At 39.6% G+C, this 17,847-nt stretch overlaps 2 protein-coding genes across 3 annotated transcripts in view; one reads left to right on the forward strand and one right to left on the reverse strand.

Annotated features, from left to right (window-relative positions):
- The window catches only part of rnf152 (ring finger protein 152), a 66,619-nt gene extending 56,783 nt beyond the window's left edge, over nucleotides 1–9,836 (reverse strand). For both annotated transcript variants that reach the window (XM_047350300.1, XM_047350299.1), the window contains exon 1: nucleotides 9,521–9,836. The gene's annotated coding sequence lies outside the window, so the exon portion shown is untranslated. The remainder of the gene's footprint in view (nucleotides 1–9,520) is intronic.
- On the forward strand, nucleotides 4,144–5,410 carry LOC124858308. The gene is made up of 2 exons (XM_047350298.1): nucleotides 4,144–4,434; nucleotides 4,543–5,410. Exon 2 carries the CDS (start codon nucleotides 4,560–4,562, stop codon nucleotides 5,385–5,387), a length of 828 nt encoding a protein of 275 aa, XP_047206254.1. The 5' UTR covers nucleotides 4,144–4,434; nucleotides 4,543–4,559; the 3' UTR covers nucleotides 5,388–5,410.
- Nucleotides 9,837–17,847: the final 8,011 nt, after the last annotated feature.

Consider the following 17,847-nt stretch of genomic DNA (forward strand, 5'->3'; position numbering starts at 1 on the left):
ATTGCCAGAAAAGTTTGTACCTTGTCGTTGCTCGAAGGGGTGACTTTTCCGGATAACTGTACGAACTCCATCATATGCTTCTCTCACTTGCTTGAATGCACGTTTGAAAATGCCGGTTGTTTTTTTTAATGCTGGTCGACCCTTATGGCTGGCCGCAGCCACGGCCAATCAGTGAACAGCAGTTTGTTCACGTCACGTACAGTACCAACTCAGCCTAGCTTAGCCCTGCTAAGAAGGAGGTACCAAAACAGTAGGTACCGGTACTGAAATAACAGTAATGGAAACGTTCGCAAAGCGAGCCAAGTGGAGCCAAGTCGGGCCAAATCGAGCCAGTTGAAAAGTGGCAAAAGTTTAGGAAAAAGAACATCCTACAGACATTCAAGCATGGTGGTGTTAGTGTGATGGTCTGGGGCTGCTTTGATACTTCTGCACCTGGACAACCTGCTGTAATCTGAATTCTCACCTTCACATTTTCCTTTAAGGAAAATGTGAAGGTGAGAAGTTTGTGAGGTCCGGTCATTAGTTTGTGACCTTAATTTAAACCTGACTTGGTTTATGCAACAGGACAATATTCCAAAGAACAAAAGTAATTTCACCTCTGAATGGATCAAGAAAAGGTTTTCAAGTGACCTAGTCGAAGTCTGGACTTAAATCAGACTGAGATGCTGTGCCATCGTCCTTAAAAATGGCTGTTTATGCTCAAAACCCCCCCAATATGTCCATGGACAGAACAACCAGCTACTAGGTGACCACTGATGAAGTCAGACTTTGGATGTATTTAAATATATAAAACTGTATGCAGGTCTCTCTCTTGGTTTTTTTGTAGTCTTAAGGAAGTCCATAAAGACCTACTAAGATTTTACGTACACCATGCAGCCTTTATTCTGTCAGACCCAGAGCAAAAGCACCTCTGCATGCCCAACTTTGCTACTCACATCCACGTAATGGATTGTGAAAGCAAGGTAAATGATTTGCCTCGACAATACACGATGCATTAGGCCTCACCATTCGTCACTGTTTACAATCTACCCAGCAAGCGGAAAATAACAGCATCAATCATCAACAGAGACACTTTGCTCTAAACAACGGGGACACAGGAAGAGACGGTGACGGATTCAAATTGGATCCTTTTCAGGAATTGCTTGTCACAGATTCTCAGCTTTCTTTAAAAACATAGTCGTTAAGGCTCGATAGATCAGTCTTTACATATGCACATGGGTCATTTAAGATTAGAGAGGCTGAATGGACTGCTGGGGAGTAGAAATGAGAAAACAGCAGTATTACCTTCACAGATATTCGACATGAAGAGATAGACAATCAACTGCCTTCCATATTCTGTTATGTGCAGTTCTTAGATAGTGTTCCTTCGGTCATCAGTGTCTGATTGCCACTAAAACCTAATCTTTACCTTATTGTACCTCTTTTCTTTGTCTCTTATATAAAATGTAATTTATGCAAGTAATGCAATGTTGAGTTTCCGTCTGCCTGCCCATCAGCTCCAGGTTCTATGTGGATGACACACAATCTGTGGTACAGTAACTGTCTAAAAGAGGTTTAAGTTGGTTCTGGGCTGAAATTAGTTTACATAAAATATTATTTATGCACTTTTTAAGTTTTAATCATTAAGAGAACATTGCTTATGGGTATGGTCCAAGTACAGGACAGATACAAGTCATTTTATGAACTGATATGTAGTATTAGGAAAAACAAAACTTTTGCAAATAGATGATGGATACATTTTCTTCTATGGGATATTGATATGTGTGTAAAATAATGTAGAATAAAAAGCACATGGAAGAAAAACAGATCTAAACAAATATTACTGGTACTTTTAGTGTCATTCTGTTCCGAAAATTCAACACAATTATTCAATGACAAAAAAGAAAAACTAGCAAAACCTAAATTTGTTATTATATCTATAAAACATTAGTTGGTTCCTTATCTTTTTAGCCAAAGTTATTAAGATCCATTGTGGAAGGTGCAAAGAGCCACAGGTTGCAGCCCCCTGGTTTAGGTGGACATTTATGTCTTGGTAGGTCTGCAGTAGGTCCATCCTCTCTCCACGATCAGATGATGGTTTGATCAGACCTCGGTGTGATGTCCAATTTTCTCTCCCTGACCTGTCAGCTGTGTCCCTTGATCTTCATAATGCCATTTGTCCTCTACTGTTCTCTAGCAAACCTCTGACGCCAGAAACAGCCTAGCTGCGTGTATATTGCGATATTACACTTAGAATAACTCTACTTACACAATAGGTGACTTCTGAAGGAAATGTGTTGCTCTGGAGTCTATTTAGGGGTAAACAGATCTGGATACAGATGCATGACACACTCATTTTCCCTCCACTACAATGACTGGTCTAACATATAAAACTGAATTAAAATACATAGACGTTTGCTGTTGTAATGTAACAAAATGTGAAAGATTTTAACGGGCATGAATTGTTTTGCAAGGCAACACTGTAAATATTGACTTTCTCATAGAACTTCCCTTATGAGAATTTCTCTTAAATCATTATGACTACTGTCTGCTGCATGTATACTGACTCAGTGTTTCCTGTCACTTCCTGTTTTGGTCTGCTGGGTTTGAGCAAGACTAAACAACTTCCTTCTTCCAACCTTATCTTCATGCAGAGCTAAACTCTCAGCGCAGATAAGGATTGTGAAATCATTAAACGCAGAGGAGGAAAGGTACTCGCCTTTTATGTTCTCGTAAGCTCAAAAACAGCCAAGCTGCAAAATATAAATAAAGAAAAACATGTTTTATAAAGAAATGTCAAAACATTTAACTAAAACAGAAGAAAAATACTCCAGGAAGAAATGTGTTTTAAGTCTGGAGAGGAAACAAACTCAATCAATATGCTAAAACTCTTGACAGAAATCACCCAAGAAACCGTAAAGGCCGATTTCTCCCAACAGATGGGAACCAATTAGCCACCTGACTCCCAGAAAACACTTGGGCAGCCATGTGGAGCCAAGATGAAAATGAATCACAAGAGGAAGGTGAAAGTGGACCTGCCAACATCCTGGGAGAGGAGAAATTAATGAAGGAGAGTGAGGAAGACTACTTCTGTAAAACATTGAGAATAAAGTTGGAAATGATGTATGGATGGCACACCGTAGTGGACTGAAGGACCCAGAAAGGTTAACACAACAAGTAGCAGAAGGTAGAAATATAGACCTACAGACTAAATCCTAACATATTCAACTGGAAATCAGACATCACATTTACTTATTTATCATAATTTCTACATATTTGTACATGGGGCTGCACAGGGGAGCAGAAGTTAGCAGTGCTGCCTTGCAGCAAGAACATCACAGGTTTGAATCTCTTTCTGCATAGAGTTTGCATGTTCTGTCCCTGTGCATGAGTGGGTTCTCTCAGGGTTCTCCAGATTTCTCAGTCCAAAAACATTACTGTTAGGTTAATTGGTCTCTCTAAAACAAGGGTTCTCCAACTCCAGTCCTCAAGAGGTACTGTGCTGAAACCTTTAGATGCATCACCAAAATCAAATAAGTGGCTCATTACCAAGCCTCTGCAGAACATGGTGAACGTGAACTTGGAGGCTGGTACTCTAAATTGCCCTTAGATGCATGGTTGTCTGTCCTGTGTTTGCCCAGTGATGGACTGGCAAACTCTCCAGGGTGTACCCCGCCTGTCACCCGAAGACTCCTGGAGATGGGCACCAGCCCTGGGTGTAGACAATGGATGTATAGATGGATAATTGTGTTTTATTTATTTATGCCTAACAGACACTTTATTAGGCACAGAGGTTCAATTGTATAAAACAAACAAAAAAAGGAGGCAATCACAATCCAAAGCATTTAGGCATCTAGAAGTGATGAAGACGACTTGCCGAACTTCAAAGTGCACATCAGAATGAGAAGGAAGGAGGATTTAAGTAACTCTCTCCTTGATCCTCCCCCATTCTTTTGCCCTGATTCAGCTTTTTGTCTATGTTTTTCTTAGAGCCTCTGTTCGCATATCTTCCTAATTTGTTCATTATGGATTTGGTCAGCTGGTCTCTCAACGCAATCGATCAAATTTTCCCGACGGGAAGACAGGGTAAAGGGGAACCCTCTTCTTGTCCAGATGGGACGTTCTTCTCCGGATAAGCAATGGATTCCTGGCAGCAGTGGAAGATTGTGTGCCTGACAACAATGTCAGTCGAGGACGTTGAAGATTTGCACATAATTGGATTTCTGATAACAGAATTTCTGCTGTTTGGAGTTGCCGGTTACCTGACTTATCGAAAGATTTTTTAAAACATCGGCAGCTGTCGATTTGATGACCGTGAGTCAAGACCAGCAAAACGTGTGACAGACAAACTTGCAGCCATAAGAGAGGTATGGGACAAGTGGGTGGAGCGGCTGCCCTACCTCTACAATCCAGGGCCTGACATAACAGTGGATGAACAACTGGTTCCATTTAGAGGTAATCTGTTTTCATATTTGTAATAAAAGTGATTTTCACTATTGATTTCTTTGACTGTTTTCTGTGACGCTGATACTAATCACTGATGCTAATGTCTTTTTTCCAAAGGTCCTTTCCGGCAGTATATGCCCACCAAGCCAGCAAAATATGGGATCAAGTCATGGGTGGCTTGGGATGCCAAATCAAGCTATGCTTGGAAAATGCAAGTCTATACTGGGAAGCCGACCAGTGGATGCCCAGAGAAGAACCAGGGGGTGCGAGTTGTGCTTGATGTGACAGAGGGACTGAGGGGTCACAATGTGACATGTGACAATTTCTTCACCTCTTATGAACTCGGACAGCAGCTCCTGAAGAGGAAGATCACCATGGTTGGTACAGATCGAAAGAATAAGCCTGAGCTCCCACCTGCACTGCCTGCGTCAAAGGAGAGAGAGGTCTTCTCCTCAGAGTTTGCCTTCAAGCCCAACACCACTCTAGTTTCCTACCTCCCAAAGAAAAACAAGAATGTAGTTCTTCTGAGCACACTGCAAACAGACATTAGCGATCGTGAGGACAGGAAGCCAATCATCATCCTAGACTACAACCGCAACAAAGGAGGTGTGGACAACCTGGATAAGGTGATTGGAACATATAGCTGCAGAAGAATGACTGCCTGCTGGCCCCTGATCATCTTCCACAACATCATTGACGTTTCCTCCTACAATGCCTTTGTGATTTGGAGAGAGATCAACCCAACCTGGATGTCTCATAAGCAGAACAAGAGGAGGTTGTTCCTGGAGCAGCTAGGAAAGGCACTTGTAACTCCACTCATTGAAAGAAGGAAGCAAGTCCCCCGCACAGAACCCTCAGCAGCAGTTGTGAAAGCTATTCCGAGTCCAGGAGCTCCTGATCAACCTGAGGATCCATCTACCACAGCCACTTCCCCAGCTAGGGCAAGTAAGAGTAAGTTCTGAGGGCAAAATGGGGTGAAACCCAGAACTAGCAACAACATTAACCTAATAAAGTGGCATTTGAATGTATATTACTAAAACAATTTGGGTTCATGTGATTATTTTACTTTAGAGACATACTTTGTCCATTATGACAATGATTTTTTTTTTGTTTTAGCAAACATCTTAAAATCTGGTTAATGAATTGGGACCAGTCCTATCTCTCAACGTTAACTCTTAATACCGAATGAACACTGGGCACAAAATCTGGTCATGGACAAATTACAGTCTGCACATCCAGCCCAATGCTCCTAGCATCCATAGTAGTTTAGGTTTGAGTTTTTTAATATTGCGATTATTGTAGGGTTTTAATGGTAATTTCATTTTAAAAGGATACTAATAACAGTAAGCAATTTTATCATGGCATGCATAAAATCGGTAATTGTTTCACAAAAAGGAAATATACTGAACACATTGGCTAGATTAACTATCTCCAAAAATAGTTGTCACATATTAAAAATCAATAAATACAACATAAACAGCTATCATTTAATGCATCTGTTTAAGGAACTTCCCACATTTTTAACTTCCTGTAGCAGCTAGCTGTGCTGCAGAGCTAAGCTAGCAGTGATTAATTTTCTGTTTCCTGTTGCTGTCCTCTATAACAGGGCTACAGCTAACATTTTGGTTGGTATTTACAATTGAAAACAATGTATTATTGTTGGCTTTTGTTTGCTGGGTGGGATGGAGAGTCATAAATGCTAAAGCATTAGCTAATGCTTTAGCATTGCCCTTGCTAATGCTTCGTATGTAAAACATCAACAGCTATATGCGCTTTTCTGCAACAAACTGGAGAAATGTCAGGATTACAGGTGTCATAAACCTTTTGGATTGCTGGTGGTTCACTTTGTGGCAAGTGTTTTCTTGTAGTTAGAAAAGTGCTTGGTTAGCATTTTTATCTGGGACACTTTAATCCACTTAGTTATTAACTGTCTGTGAAAACATTCGCGATACTGTGAACTGAGCCCCTGAAAAAAAGGTTCGTGGAGCCAGATAGCAAAACTATTTTGTCTTTACCCTACGTCTCAAAAGAGTCAAAACAACATTTCATTTCCACCAAAATTCAGAACTCAGATCTGTGAAAGATATTTTTTCAAGTAGGAAAGATTATCTGGATTCCCCCCTGAAAGTCTTTAAATGACAGTGAATGCAGCAGTAATTGGCTGCTCACTTGTTTTTTCTAATGTTTGTATTTCACCAAATAAGTCACACACAAAGTAGTATGCAGCTTCTTTTGCTGAGCATGTTGCTACAAGTACAAAATGCGCAAATCGTTGAGCAATGCATTATTATCAGCCCGTACTGCCAGCTGTAGTTAACTATGTCACTAAGCACAACAGTAAACACATCTTATCCGTTTGCTGACTTGCAGCTGGAATGTGGTTAAGGATTTAACAACTTCCAAGGTAAATGGAAAACACTGTAAACCAAACACTAGTTGCAAGACAGAAAACCAGCAAGATCTACTTTCACGCCCAGTAAAAAATAATAAAAAAGGTAAACAGTTTTATAGGGTTCGTGTAACAAAATTCACTTTAAGTAATTGCCCAGGGATTCTTCTTGAATTGTGTTGATTTGTGCAATAAATATTGCATCCCATACTTATAAGTCAGTGTAGTACACCTTTCTACATGCAAAGGAATGATGAAAAATAGTTCCCACAACAAAATCTTGTTGTTTTTTTTCTGCCACAATAAGCCTGAATCTTCCTCAACATTAAACGGGAAAAAAATCTAACAAAAACAGAAACACAGGGGGATCAAATGCCAGGACAGATTAACCTCAAAGGGACACCACAAGTGGTGAAGGCATCTTCAGCTTGGCTCCTTAATAAATTTAAAGGCATTGTTTGCCTTCATTCTCTCTGGCTCCTCACACAAGTCAGGCAGCAGTAAGATAAAGCAAATACCTTTAAGTGTGGGCGATATTAAGTGACATATTCCTCCTGAGGGTTTAGGTGCAGTGGATCAGAATATTATAGATCTGCATAATCAGGAGCGTTTCCAAGACTAGCATAAAAAAAGAACTTGGATATGGTTTTTGCTAAATCTGCAGGCATCTATGTTGCTCGTTGTGTTATCTTGCAGAATGATGTAAATTAAAATAAGCATGTTAATTTGTAAACAAAGACTGTCTGTAACAGCAGATTTCTCCTGTAGATTGTAGATCTGATTGTCAGTAACTGACTAATGAAGCAGTTAAACGCTGTTCCTCAGCAAAGTGCATGTGAAGTGGATTTACTGGCAGCAATGCAACGAAGAGCCAGACAAAGAAAGTTGTGGAGAAGTAAAGCAGAGTTAACTTCCAAAACAATATCCCAGGTTTTGAACATCCTATAGAGCTCTGTTCTACTAAAATGGAAAGATTTTTAACTGGAAACCTAGCAAGGCATGGCCATCCACCTAAACTTACAGGCTGGACAAGGACAGCATTTTATGGAATAGAGTCAAGAAAAAAGCCATTATTTAAAGAAAGTATGAAGAAATCCTGTTTAGAGGTTTGCCATAAGCAATGTAGGAGACACAGCAAACATGCAGAAGAAGGTGCTCTGGTCAGATGACACCAAAATTTAATTTTCTCGCCTATATGCAAAACTAATACTGCTCCTCATCCCAAACACACCACCCCACAGTTAGATATGGTGGTGGCAGCATCATGCTGTGGGCATACTTTTCTACAGCAGGGACAGGGAAGCTGGTCAGAGTTGGTTTGAAGATGGATGGAGCTAAATACAGGATAATGCTGGAGTAAAACTTGTCAGAGGCTGGGGAGGACGTTCACCTTCAAGCAGGATAGCAAACCTAAACATACAGCTGGAGATACGATGGTTGGTTTAGATCAAACCATATTCACGTGTCAGAATGGCCCAGTTAAAGTCCAGACCTAAATTTACCAGATAATCTATGGGAACACTTAAAAATAGATGTTGGCAGACGGTCTCCAACTGACCCGATCAAGTTTGAGCTGTTTCACAGAAAAGTGTTCAAAAATGTCAGTATGTGGATGTTCAAAGCTTGGAATTTGTGATCACAACATGAAAAAATGCATAAAAGTTCAAATGGTGAGAACAGCATTCTCAAATATTCCCATCACTGTTTACTGTAGCTAAGGTCTAAGAGTTCAAGAGATATTTGCAAAAAAACCAGAAGCTGGATTTTTGTCAGCAGCCTTTTTCTAGCAGGGTTGACCAGAGTGCAATTACAATCTTCAAACAACACATCTAGTCCAAACAAACCAACGATACATCCATCTGACTCGGCTGACAGAGAGCAACATGCGGTTTGTCGTCTCCACAGAGTTACAAAAAGAGAATCCAAGGAATTATTTCCCACGGCGAGAGGAAAAGTGCTCACCAAGCAGTAAAGGTTTACTGCTTGTAGAACAAGGACTCAAATGGGCCAAAACTCTCATTCTAACACACTAATCCTGCACCTAATTACTCTGAAAATTAAAGTGTCTTAAATATTGGATGGAGTCCGTCAGCTCTCAGGAGGGTTGGGTCAAGGCGATAACAAACAGGAGGAAGATCCAGAAACCAAGCTATAAACTGTTTCCACATTAAATAGTTTTTTTCTGTCCTAAGAAATGCATCGCAAAGACTGCCCCTGGCACAAACTTGAGCACTTATCTTAAAAAGCACAGAGAATATTCCAATGTCGTACCCACTTCCAGTCCTGAGGTAGATGGAAATCAATTTTTACACAGAAGAAGCTGATTAATGTAGAACGGGAAGGCAGCAAAGTGGCTGCAAAGTGGCAGAAGAGAGAGCAAACCTTATGAAACTCATCAGAGAATCACAATCAGGGTGGAAACATGGTCAAAGGAGCATGAAGAGACTGAAAACAGTTATCTAGATTTAGCCTTACTGATCAAAACGGCACAAAAACATTCTGTATTTTAATATTTGGACCCAAATTAAAATTATAACCATGCATTGCGTGTCAATAAACAGGATGCACAAGTGCGCAGACAAAGCCACTAAATGGCATCCTGCTCCTGCATTTTAATGCAAAAGAACGCAACCCGCCCATCAGAAACAACTTGTTTGTTTGCTTCAGATCATAATGTGAACACATCAGATTACAGTCAGCACTCACCGTCCGATAGCGCCTCTGGCTGACCGTGTGTCGGTGCTCCACTCCGGGTCGGGAAACAGTTGGTGCGCGTTTGGGCTTGTTTGTGGGCGGCGTGGGTCTTCACCAGCGTCTTCCACCCATCAGCAGAGAGGGAAACAAAAAGCACAACACAGGAGAAAGCCCTCCCACTCCTCCTGCTACTGCCGTGTTTAACTGCGTTAAGACGGGGCTGCGGCCGGAGACAGGAAGCAGGCGGAGCTGTGGGCAGCTCCAGCGATCAGCCTGGACTCCTGCTCCACCGCTGCGCTCCGGAGGCTGGCAGGCTGGCTTTGGTGTGGTGGGTCTGCTGGGGGGGGGGGGGGAATGTCCATCCTGATGGGGCGTTGTGGTACTGCATGCTTAAAAGTGGGTTTTATTGCCCACTGACAGCTCATTTTTTTACTTGGACCTGAAAGGAGCGTGTTTATGTCCACTGTTAATACACAATATAAATATGTATGATTCCTTTCTATGCTGCCCCAAATCTCCTGACGGTTGACCTTATTTCAACACTGATTCAGATGCATCCAAATAAACTAGAGTATAATCAAAAAGTAAATCTATTTCAGTAGCTCAATCCAAATCGCGAAACTAATATACTTTATTCAGAGCGTATACCCCTGGTAAAATGCCAGGTTTTTCATGTGGGAAATTAGGCTAAATCAGTGAAATAAATTAAAACCTTTTTCTGCATTTAATGTGACGTTTATCCCGCAGAAATGACCCGAGAAACAAATGAATCGGTTGGATAAATAATTAAAAAAAATTAAAAAGTTGCAACGACCCAGTAAAGTTTTTGTTTAGTTAAATGTCTTCTTTGATAGGCGTCTATCAGCCTCCTGACTCTACTGTTTAATATTTGGCCACTCTACATGCAAAAGTTCTCCAGATCTATCAGACTGTGAGGACATCTCTTGTCCACTGTGACACCACATATTGTCTGTAAGATTTTTGCTTAGATTCTTGCTGGGCCATTCGTAAACTTTAATTTTCCTCTCATAAAGTCTTCTGTTGATTTGGATATATACTTGCATTCAAAGCGATTCTAGAAAATAAAATCCTTCTTCATCTTCAGCTTTCTGGAAGCCAACTGTTTTGTCATTTAAAACTTTACAAAATCCACAATTTCAACATGATAAACATAACCCACACAGCATGATGCTGCCACTACCATATTTTGTTGTGGATATGGTGTCTCCTGGATAATCTACTTTGTTGTTTATGTGAGAAATATCTCCCAAAAGTTGAAGTTTGGTTTCATTGTACCAGAACACATTGTTCAAACATTATTGTATATGTTTAGCTCAGACATCTATTGTGTCTCCTGGTTTTAGCAGTACATTGTTCTGTTTTTATTGTTTGTGTCATGCTTTCTCACTCTAGTTGAGAGAAATGCATTTTTATTTCAGTGTATTTTATATATAGCTGAAATGAGAAGCTTGCTTACCAAGATATCCCTGCGATTGCGCTATATCTCGCATTTCTGTTTCTGCAAAAATACCCCTCTGTTATTATCATTCTAGTTGGAAAATGCTTCATTACATCTCTTTAATAGTCTCAAAACCTTAGAAGCGGCTTAGTGATCTTTTTCAGACATTGTTTCTAATCTGTTTTTGTGAAAGAAAAGCATAAAAAAAAAACAGGTGCAAGTGGGCAAATACATTATTCCCAGCAATCACTCCCTTTCAGTAAAAGAAAAGGGATATATTTGAAATGAACAGGCCCAGGAACAAATCTAAAGTTGTGATTGCCTTGAAAGTAGATGAGTGACAAAAAGCAGCTGTGTTAATCAGAAAACAAGAACAAGGTGTGAGAGGAGAACAACAAAATAAAAGACAAAAAAATCAAACAGAACCCATATTTTTATAAGTAAACCTTTAAAAAAATCAAAAACCCATGTCAGTTCTGTAAAGTGAATATCACTAATTTGACTAAACAGCTTTACTGTAGTTCTCGTGGATATTTTAGTTTCTTTTGGCTCTTTAACATGGCAGCATAACATACTGAATAATCTTTCTGCTTTGTTTGGAAACTTTTAAAGCTTTATTACATTTTCTAAAAATCTAATGAGTTTGAATTTGCCTGAAAGACTATTTTTTGTAGTGTATTTTCACTCAGCTTCTCTCAAAATTAACTTTTAATATAACAACAAATAAGTCTTGGTATTAAAATTATTATAATTGTTAAATACCTCTAGGGAGATTAAAAGTAGTCAGCATTGTGTTCCTCTGAGTGTAGGAGGTTTTGATTTGCTACATTTCCCCACCATCACATTAAACAATAGAATTACATGTTGTGTTTGAATGTAATTAAAAATAGTGGCAATTATACTTAATTAGGAAGTAGCAAGAACACATGCAAGGATATGTGTGAGTAAAAATCGATGTGCTTGAATGTTTTAGGGCTAAACGAGTTCATCGACAGTATCGTAGCAACATACGAACTCTTTGAAATATTAGCTTTAATTAAGGAGAACAATAGATTTAAATTTCTGATGCATCAAGCTTCAAAAATGGCAACCCTCCCCAGTAGTCGGTAAATGTCTGATATTGCTTCAGGCTGCAGGACACTTTGGGAAATCTTCTCTAAGAGTGAGTTAATGAAAATAGATAGGACTCTGAAATGCTAATGTTGATTTTTTGTGCCTAAATCTGGAGGCAGCTCATGGGACTTCCAGCTTCAAAATACATCAGGATATTTGTTAAAGAGACTTCTTATCTGAGAGCAAATGCAATCTTAACTTTATCGTCACGCCTTTTATGCCTCTTTCATAGACAAATTGATTTGCAGGAACCAACAAGTTGCACCTTTGAGGCCATTTGCCTGAAGAAATGAAACAAAAAGATTTAACTTTCAGTCAGGAAGCTTCTTTCTGCCCTAATTTATACTTTAAATTGCCCACATGTGCCCACAGCCTGCCAGTAATTAATTAATGGGAGCACATGCACTGCCTGTCAGTCATCAGCACAGCATGACAATGGTCTGACCATCAACAACTTAATTGGTGTTTGGAGGACAGACACCTTCTCCCCCGATCACTGTAGGCTGAATCAACAGACAGAATCCAAGCTTCTTACTCCATCTCTCTCAATTGAAAACTCTTTCAAAGCTCATCTGATGCATCTTTTTATCTAATCCATGTATTCCAGCAGTGACTGCAGGTTTCACTTTAAATTGACTGAAATAATTATTTTCAAATGTGAGAACTGTTGAGATAAATGGCAAAACTGTCAGGGGGTAAAAGAGGCAATTCTTAAGTTTGTTAGCATTTTCAGCCAATTTTAGACTAGTTTTGTCACAGAACACCTCCAATCAGAGCTCTACACCTGCCATGACTTGTTTCATCACACCACACCATCTTAAGCTTTAACGTTCTGGCTGGTGTCTTGTTTTCCTTGTGGTGCCATCTATTGTGTGAAGTGTATCAGTTCCTCCTGCAGCCAAACACCCAGATTTGCCACCTTTCCTCCAAAGTGTTATTATATTATGGCCACTTTTTGTTTTATCAGACCATAGAAAAAGTGTGTAAAAATTATGGCATTGGTTCCTGAGTACATTTGCAAGCAATAGGAAGAATAGAAAAATAATTAGATGTCTTGGTAAAAAACAATAATTTTGGACACCAAGAGGAATGATAAGATTGGTAATTACACATTTATTTATTTTTTACCAAAGACAAACCTTTTTTCCAGGTGCTAGTGTTTATTATGCAACATGTAACTGGAAATATTTAATTCACATAATTATTCCCTAATAAGCTCAGGTCTGAGGCCTCCTGAAATGGGTCCGCACCCTTTAACCCCCTTTCCTTACAGTATCTCTATGGCTGAGCTGGGGCACTCTAGGGAAGATGCTAATTTTGGATGCTTCTATCTGCCGCCCAGTTCAGCACCATCATTACCTTGAGAGACCTAAACAAAACCTTCGTTACTGCAAAGTCCCATCTGTTTGCACGTCTCTTGCTCCATCCTACCATTACTCTTTACCAAGATACCAAGATACTTGAGCTCCTTCGCTAGAAACACAAAGCTCTTCTTTAGACCAGCTCTATTATAAACAGACACTGATGAGGCCCACACTGAGCTGCTTCTAGTCATTCAAAAATCACAAATCCAACTGGTTCAAATGTGAGCTTTCTAAATAAAGAAGAGGACATTAACCATAAATAATTGTCAGAAAATTCAAGGTTACTTCTCTTGGCTATGGTCCAGCCTGTGTGCTAATCCCTAGCAAGCCAGTAGACCAGTAGGCCACAGCCCATCTGTAAAACTACATCACAGCCTCAAACTTGATTTAACCTTTCAGAAGTCAGCTGACATTGCAGCTGACTTCAACCCCACTCAATACCTCGATTCTTTAAGTGAACACAAGGAGATGGTGAAAATGTGTTTTATGAAAATGGCTGGAGACTCATCCCCATCCTATAGAGAACAGTCCACCTCTTACAGGTTGAAACAGGTTGAAAAGCATGGTCTGAGAGCTGACTCTCATCCTGCCAGCTTTACTCTCAGGTGCAGTTTGTACCATTATTGACTATTGACTAGAATTGACAGGAAGATTGCTTGAATACTCTAACATTACCACTTCATCTGCGAAAAACAAATATCCCCAAAGAATATACCCTCCCCCCACAATTATACCCTAAGATTGTTTCTATAAACACCACAAATAGGATTAAAAACAAGTTGCAGCACTGGTGAACTCCAAGCAACACTGGAAAGAAGCTTGGCTTTGGGTTAGGAATGTGATCACAGTTTTTCCTTAAATTGGACAGCCTGTAAAAGTGCGAAAAGTTCATATTACTACAGCACACATCAATGAAATCCCTCAGGAGTCATAGTTATAAATCTCTTTTCAAGACATGTGGACTGGGCAATCAAACTCTCATGAAGTCCACCAGAGCGAAGATCTGGGCTCGTATTCAAAAAGAATCCTAGGACTAAAACCAGCTCCTAGTGACGTAATTCTAAGACAAATCTTTAAAGATTGTCTTAGAATTTTCCCCCAGTAAGATAATTATTATACATGAACCAGCTTATGCCTTAAGAGAGCTCCTAATGTGAGGAAATATTAAGAGTAGTAAGGAGGACTTTTAGTGAGCCTAAGAGTGTCTTAAGCAAAGATGGAGATAAGACGGAGAGAAAGGAGAGATATTCTCCATACAATGAATAACAGTGAGTTAATAATAACCCGGTCGCGCAGGGATCCACACCCTTCATAGCTGAGTAAATAAGCATGTAAACTTCTATAACAATCATACAATTATTAATATAAAGAACAGATCAACTTTATCATCCCCTTAGGGGAAATTAAATAGTTTCAGCAGCAGAACAGGTTAACGGTGCACCTCTAGGAAGGTAATATTAGGAAGGACAAATAAATCATAGAAACAATAATAAATAACCATAAATAAAAAGTGAACAAAATCACAAACAATATAGCACTGAATTATTTAAATATTTAGAGACTGTAAAATGCTTTCAAAAAATAAATTTGGAAAAATTCAAAAAATTATATATACTGTACATAAATACAAACTCCAGAGAACAGTACAATAATCTGAGCAATATAAACATAGCAGGAAGATGTAAATGAGGTGAATCAGTATTTGCTGTATTGTTCATGATGATGTCAGCAGCCTCAGTCTAAATGTTCATCTCCAACGCTCCTCGTCTGTGGAGAAGTTCTCTGGTGTTCTGCTATCTCCTCTCTAGCTTCTGAATGCAGTAGGAACCAGAGCTGCTCACGTTCCAGGCTGGTGCTGAAAGCAGAGGGAACGACGCATTGATCTGCTGGGAATGTCTGTTGGTTCCCACCGTGATCCCAGGACCAAATCTACCTTTCAACACTCATCTCTTCTCCTCCAGCAGGCTCTGCTCCTCTGTTCAGTTCGCTTTTCTCCACCTTTTCTCCATTTTGTTTTGGTCATTTTACCAAACTAAACCTCATTAAACAAGAAGGAGATCACAGTAAAATGCTGACTTTTAATATTAATATTAAATGAATTAATATGACAGATGCAGTATGAAAATGACCAGCATGGCGAGTAAACACAATAATAACCAAATCAAAATAATGATGAGCCTGTAAAGCTACGTTCAAACATGTTGATGCTGTGTGACAATTAATTTAAATTTGCTAAGTTTTATCATCATGATTTACACATTTCTGAATCCAGTCTAAATTCTATCATCGGTTCATTTCTCTCCATTGATTACAAGGAGCGCGTTTTATTTTTTGCTGTTTCTTTTATCAACTAATCACAGCTTTTAGAAGACAATGTCACAACTAGCAACGGGGTCAACCACACCTCCTCACCAAGACTGGATTCTCTGTTGTCACCTCGCTCAGAGTCGCGCACTGAATCACTCTGAAGCTAGGAGTCCTTGCCAAGAATTTTTAAGCTAAGATGGGAGCTCTCTGAGAGGACTCTGAGGATCTTTGTGAATACGGAGGCCTGAATCGGCTGTAGCCTCCATTACGAAGTGTCATCCATCCATCCATCCATCCATCACACACAACCATACACACGCTCACACAGAAAGGCAGTTTAGAGTCTATGGTCAAGCTATCATAGATGTTTTTTGGACTGAGAGAAGAAACTAGGGTACCTTTTATTGGTCTCCTGAAAATCCTCCTGCTGAAGAATTATTTTTTAGAACAATCAGATGCAACTGACCGCGTTGCACTATGGATAACACTGTTTTAGTTTGAGTAAATCCTGTCAGTTTCCTCTCTCTCTTTGCTTGTGTAACTGAGTGATCACAACACAGATCCTCCACAGTCCCAGAAATCAGGTCACCCTCTGAAGAAATGGGACGAGGGCTGAGATCAAAGCAGGCACACTTCTGCAGCTCTCCTCTTTACTGACTTTTATATCACAAAGCATCAACCACCCGGTACCGTTTCAGGTGAAACAAAGAGACTGAATGAGGGTAATGTGGGAGTTCCCCCCTCAACATAATTTGAGTTATCAGAGCAGGAGTGTGCCTGCTAATTACATTCACAAGTTAACTTCAGATGCTTCAAAGGGTGCCCCTCCTCTTCCAGGCTGTGTCTTCTGTGCTTCTATAAACTTTGAATTGATTATTGTGCTTGCAGCTCAGCAATCTGAGTGATTTGCTGTGACAATCTTCAGAATGGTGAGAGTCACTGCTGAGCTTCTGGTTCCCAGCATGGGTTTTCCTCCCACACAGACCAACCCACCACCTCCTTCCTTATTTCTTCTTGTTATGTAAAGTGCGTGTCAAGTGTTAGTCTCATGTACGTCAAGTAGAAAGTGTGTCTGCACGTCTTGTTCCCAAGAGAACTTCAGGAGAAAAAAAAGTTGCTGTTACTTTTCATTCAGGGAAGCTTGTTTAAAGCTTTTCTTTCCATTTCAGCGGCTGTGAGTCATCCTCTGGTTGCTTTCAGATGGAACGTTTGGGAAATAAAAACCATGTGGGAAGCTCCTTTTTATTCTCTCAGAGGAGTGTCAATGATTCAGCAGTAATTCAGACTGACTGTAAAATAGATAATTGGAGCTCCAATGTCTAAATTCACCAAGCTTTGTCTTACAATAGGAGAGAAGTTCTCGTTTAACAAGATTATTTTCTGTTTTGAGATACAACTCAAGGTATTTCTGCTTGTTGCAGACTTGCATTACAGCATTTTTCACTCGAAGTTTGGATTTTTTGTGTTATTTCTATAATCTACACAGTCTTAATATTATACTTACAGGCTCAAATATATACAAATACAGCTTAAAAAAAAAGAATATTGTAAAAAAAATTCATTATTTTTTGTCACTTATTTCAGAAAGTGGAACTCATATAGATTTATTACTCATATAGTGAAATATTTCAAGCCCTTTTTTCTTGTAATTTTATTTATCATGGCTTACAGATTGCAAAAACCCAAAATGATGTGTCTCAGGAAATAATAATATTTTGAAAAGGTTATAGCATATTCATGGGAAAATTGAGTGGATGGAAAAAGTGTGGTAGGAAAAGATGCACTGGCAACAGTGATAACCACCACGTTGAAAGGATTGTCAAGCAAAATTCATTGAAGAATTTGGGGGAACTTTACACAGAGTGGACAAAGGGTGGAGTCAGCAAATGAAGATCCAGTAGGCACATACGAATCATCCTCATGGTCTACAAGTGTTTTACCTGGGCTAAGGAGAAAAAGAACTGGACTCAGTGGTCCAAACTTCTCATTTCAGAAAAAAGTAATGTTTACATTCCATTTGAAAGCAATGTCCCAGAATCTGGAGGAAGAGTGGAGAAGCCCAGAATTGTTACTTGAAGTCCATTGTGAAGTTTCCA

Source organism: Girardinichthys multiradiatus, chromosome 21 (genome assembly GCF_021462225.1).
Source record: "Girardinichthys multiradiatus isolate DD_20200921_A chromosome 21, DD_fGirMul_XY1, whole genome shotgun sequence".
NCBI classification, from domain to species: domain Eukaryota; kingdom Metazoa; phylum Chordata; class Actinopteri; order Cyprinodontiformes; family Goodeidae; genus Girardinichthys; species Girardinichthys multiradiatus.

What these genes read in the sequence shown, in the direction of transcription:
- LOC124858308 (XM_047350298.1), top strand. Translation starts at nt 4,560, where the DNA reads ATGCCCACCAAGCCAGCAAAATATGGGATCAAGTCATGGGTGGCTTGG.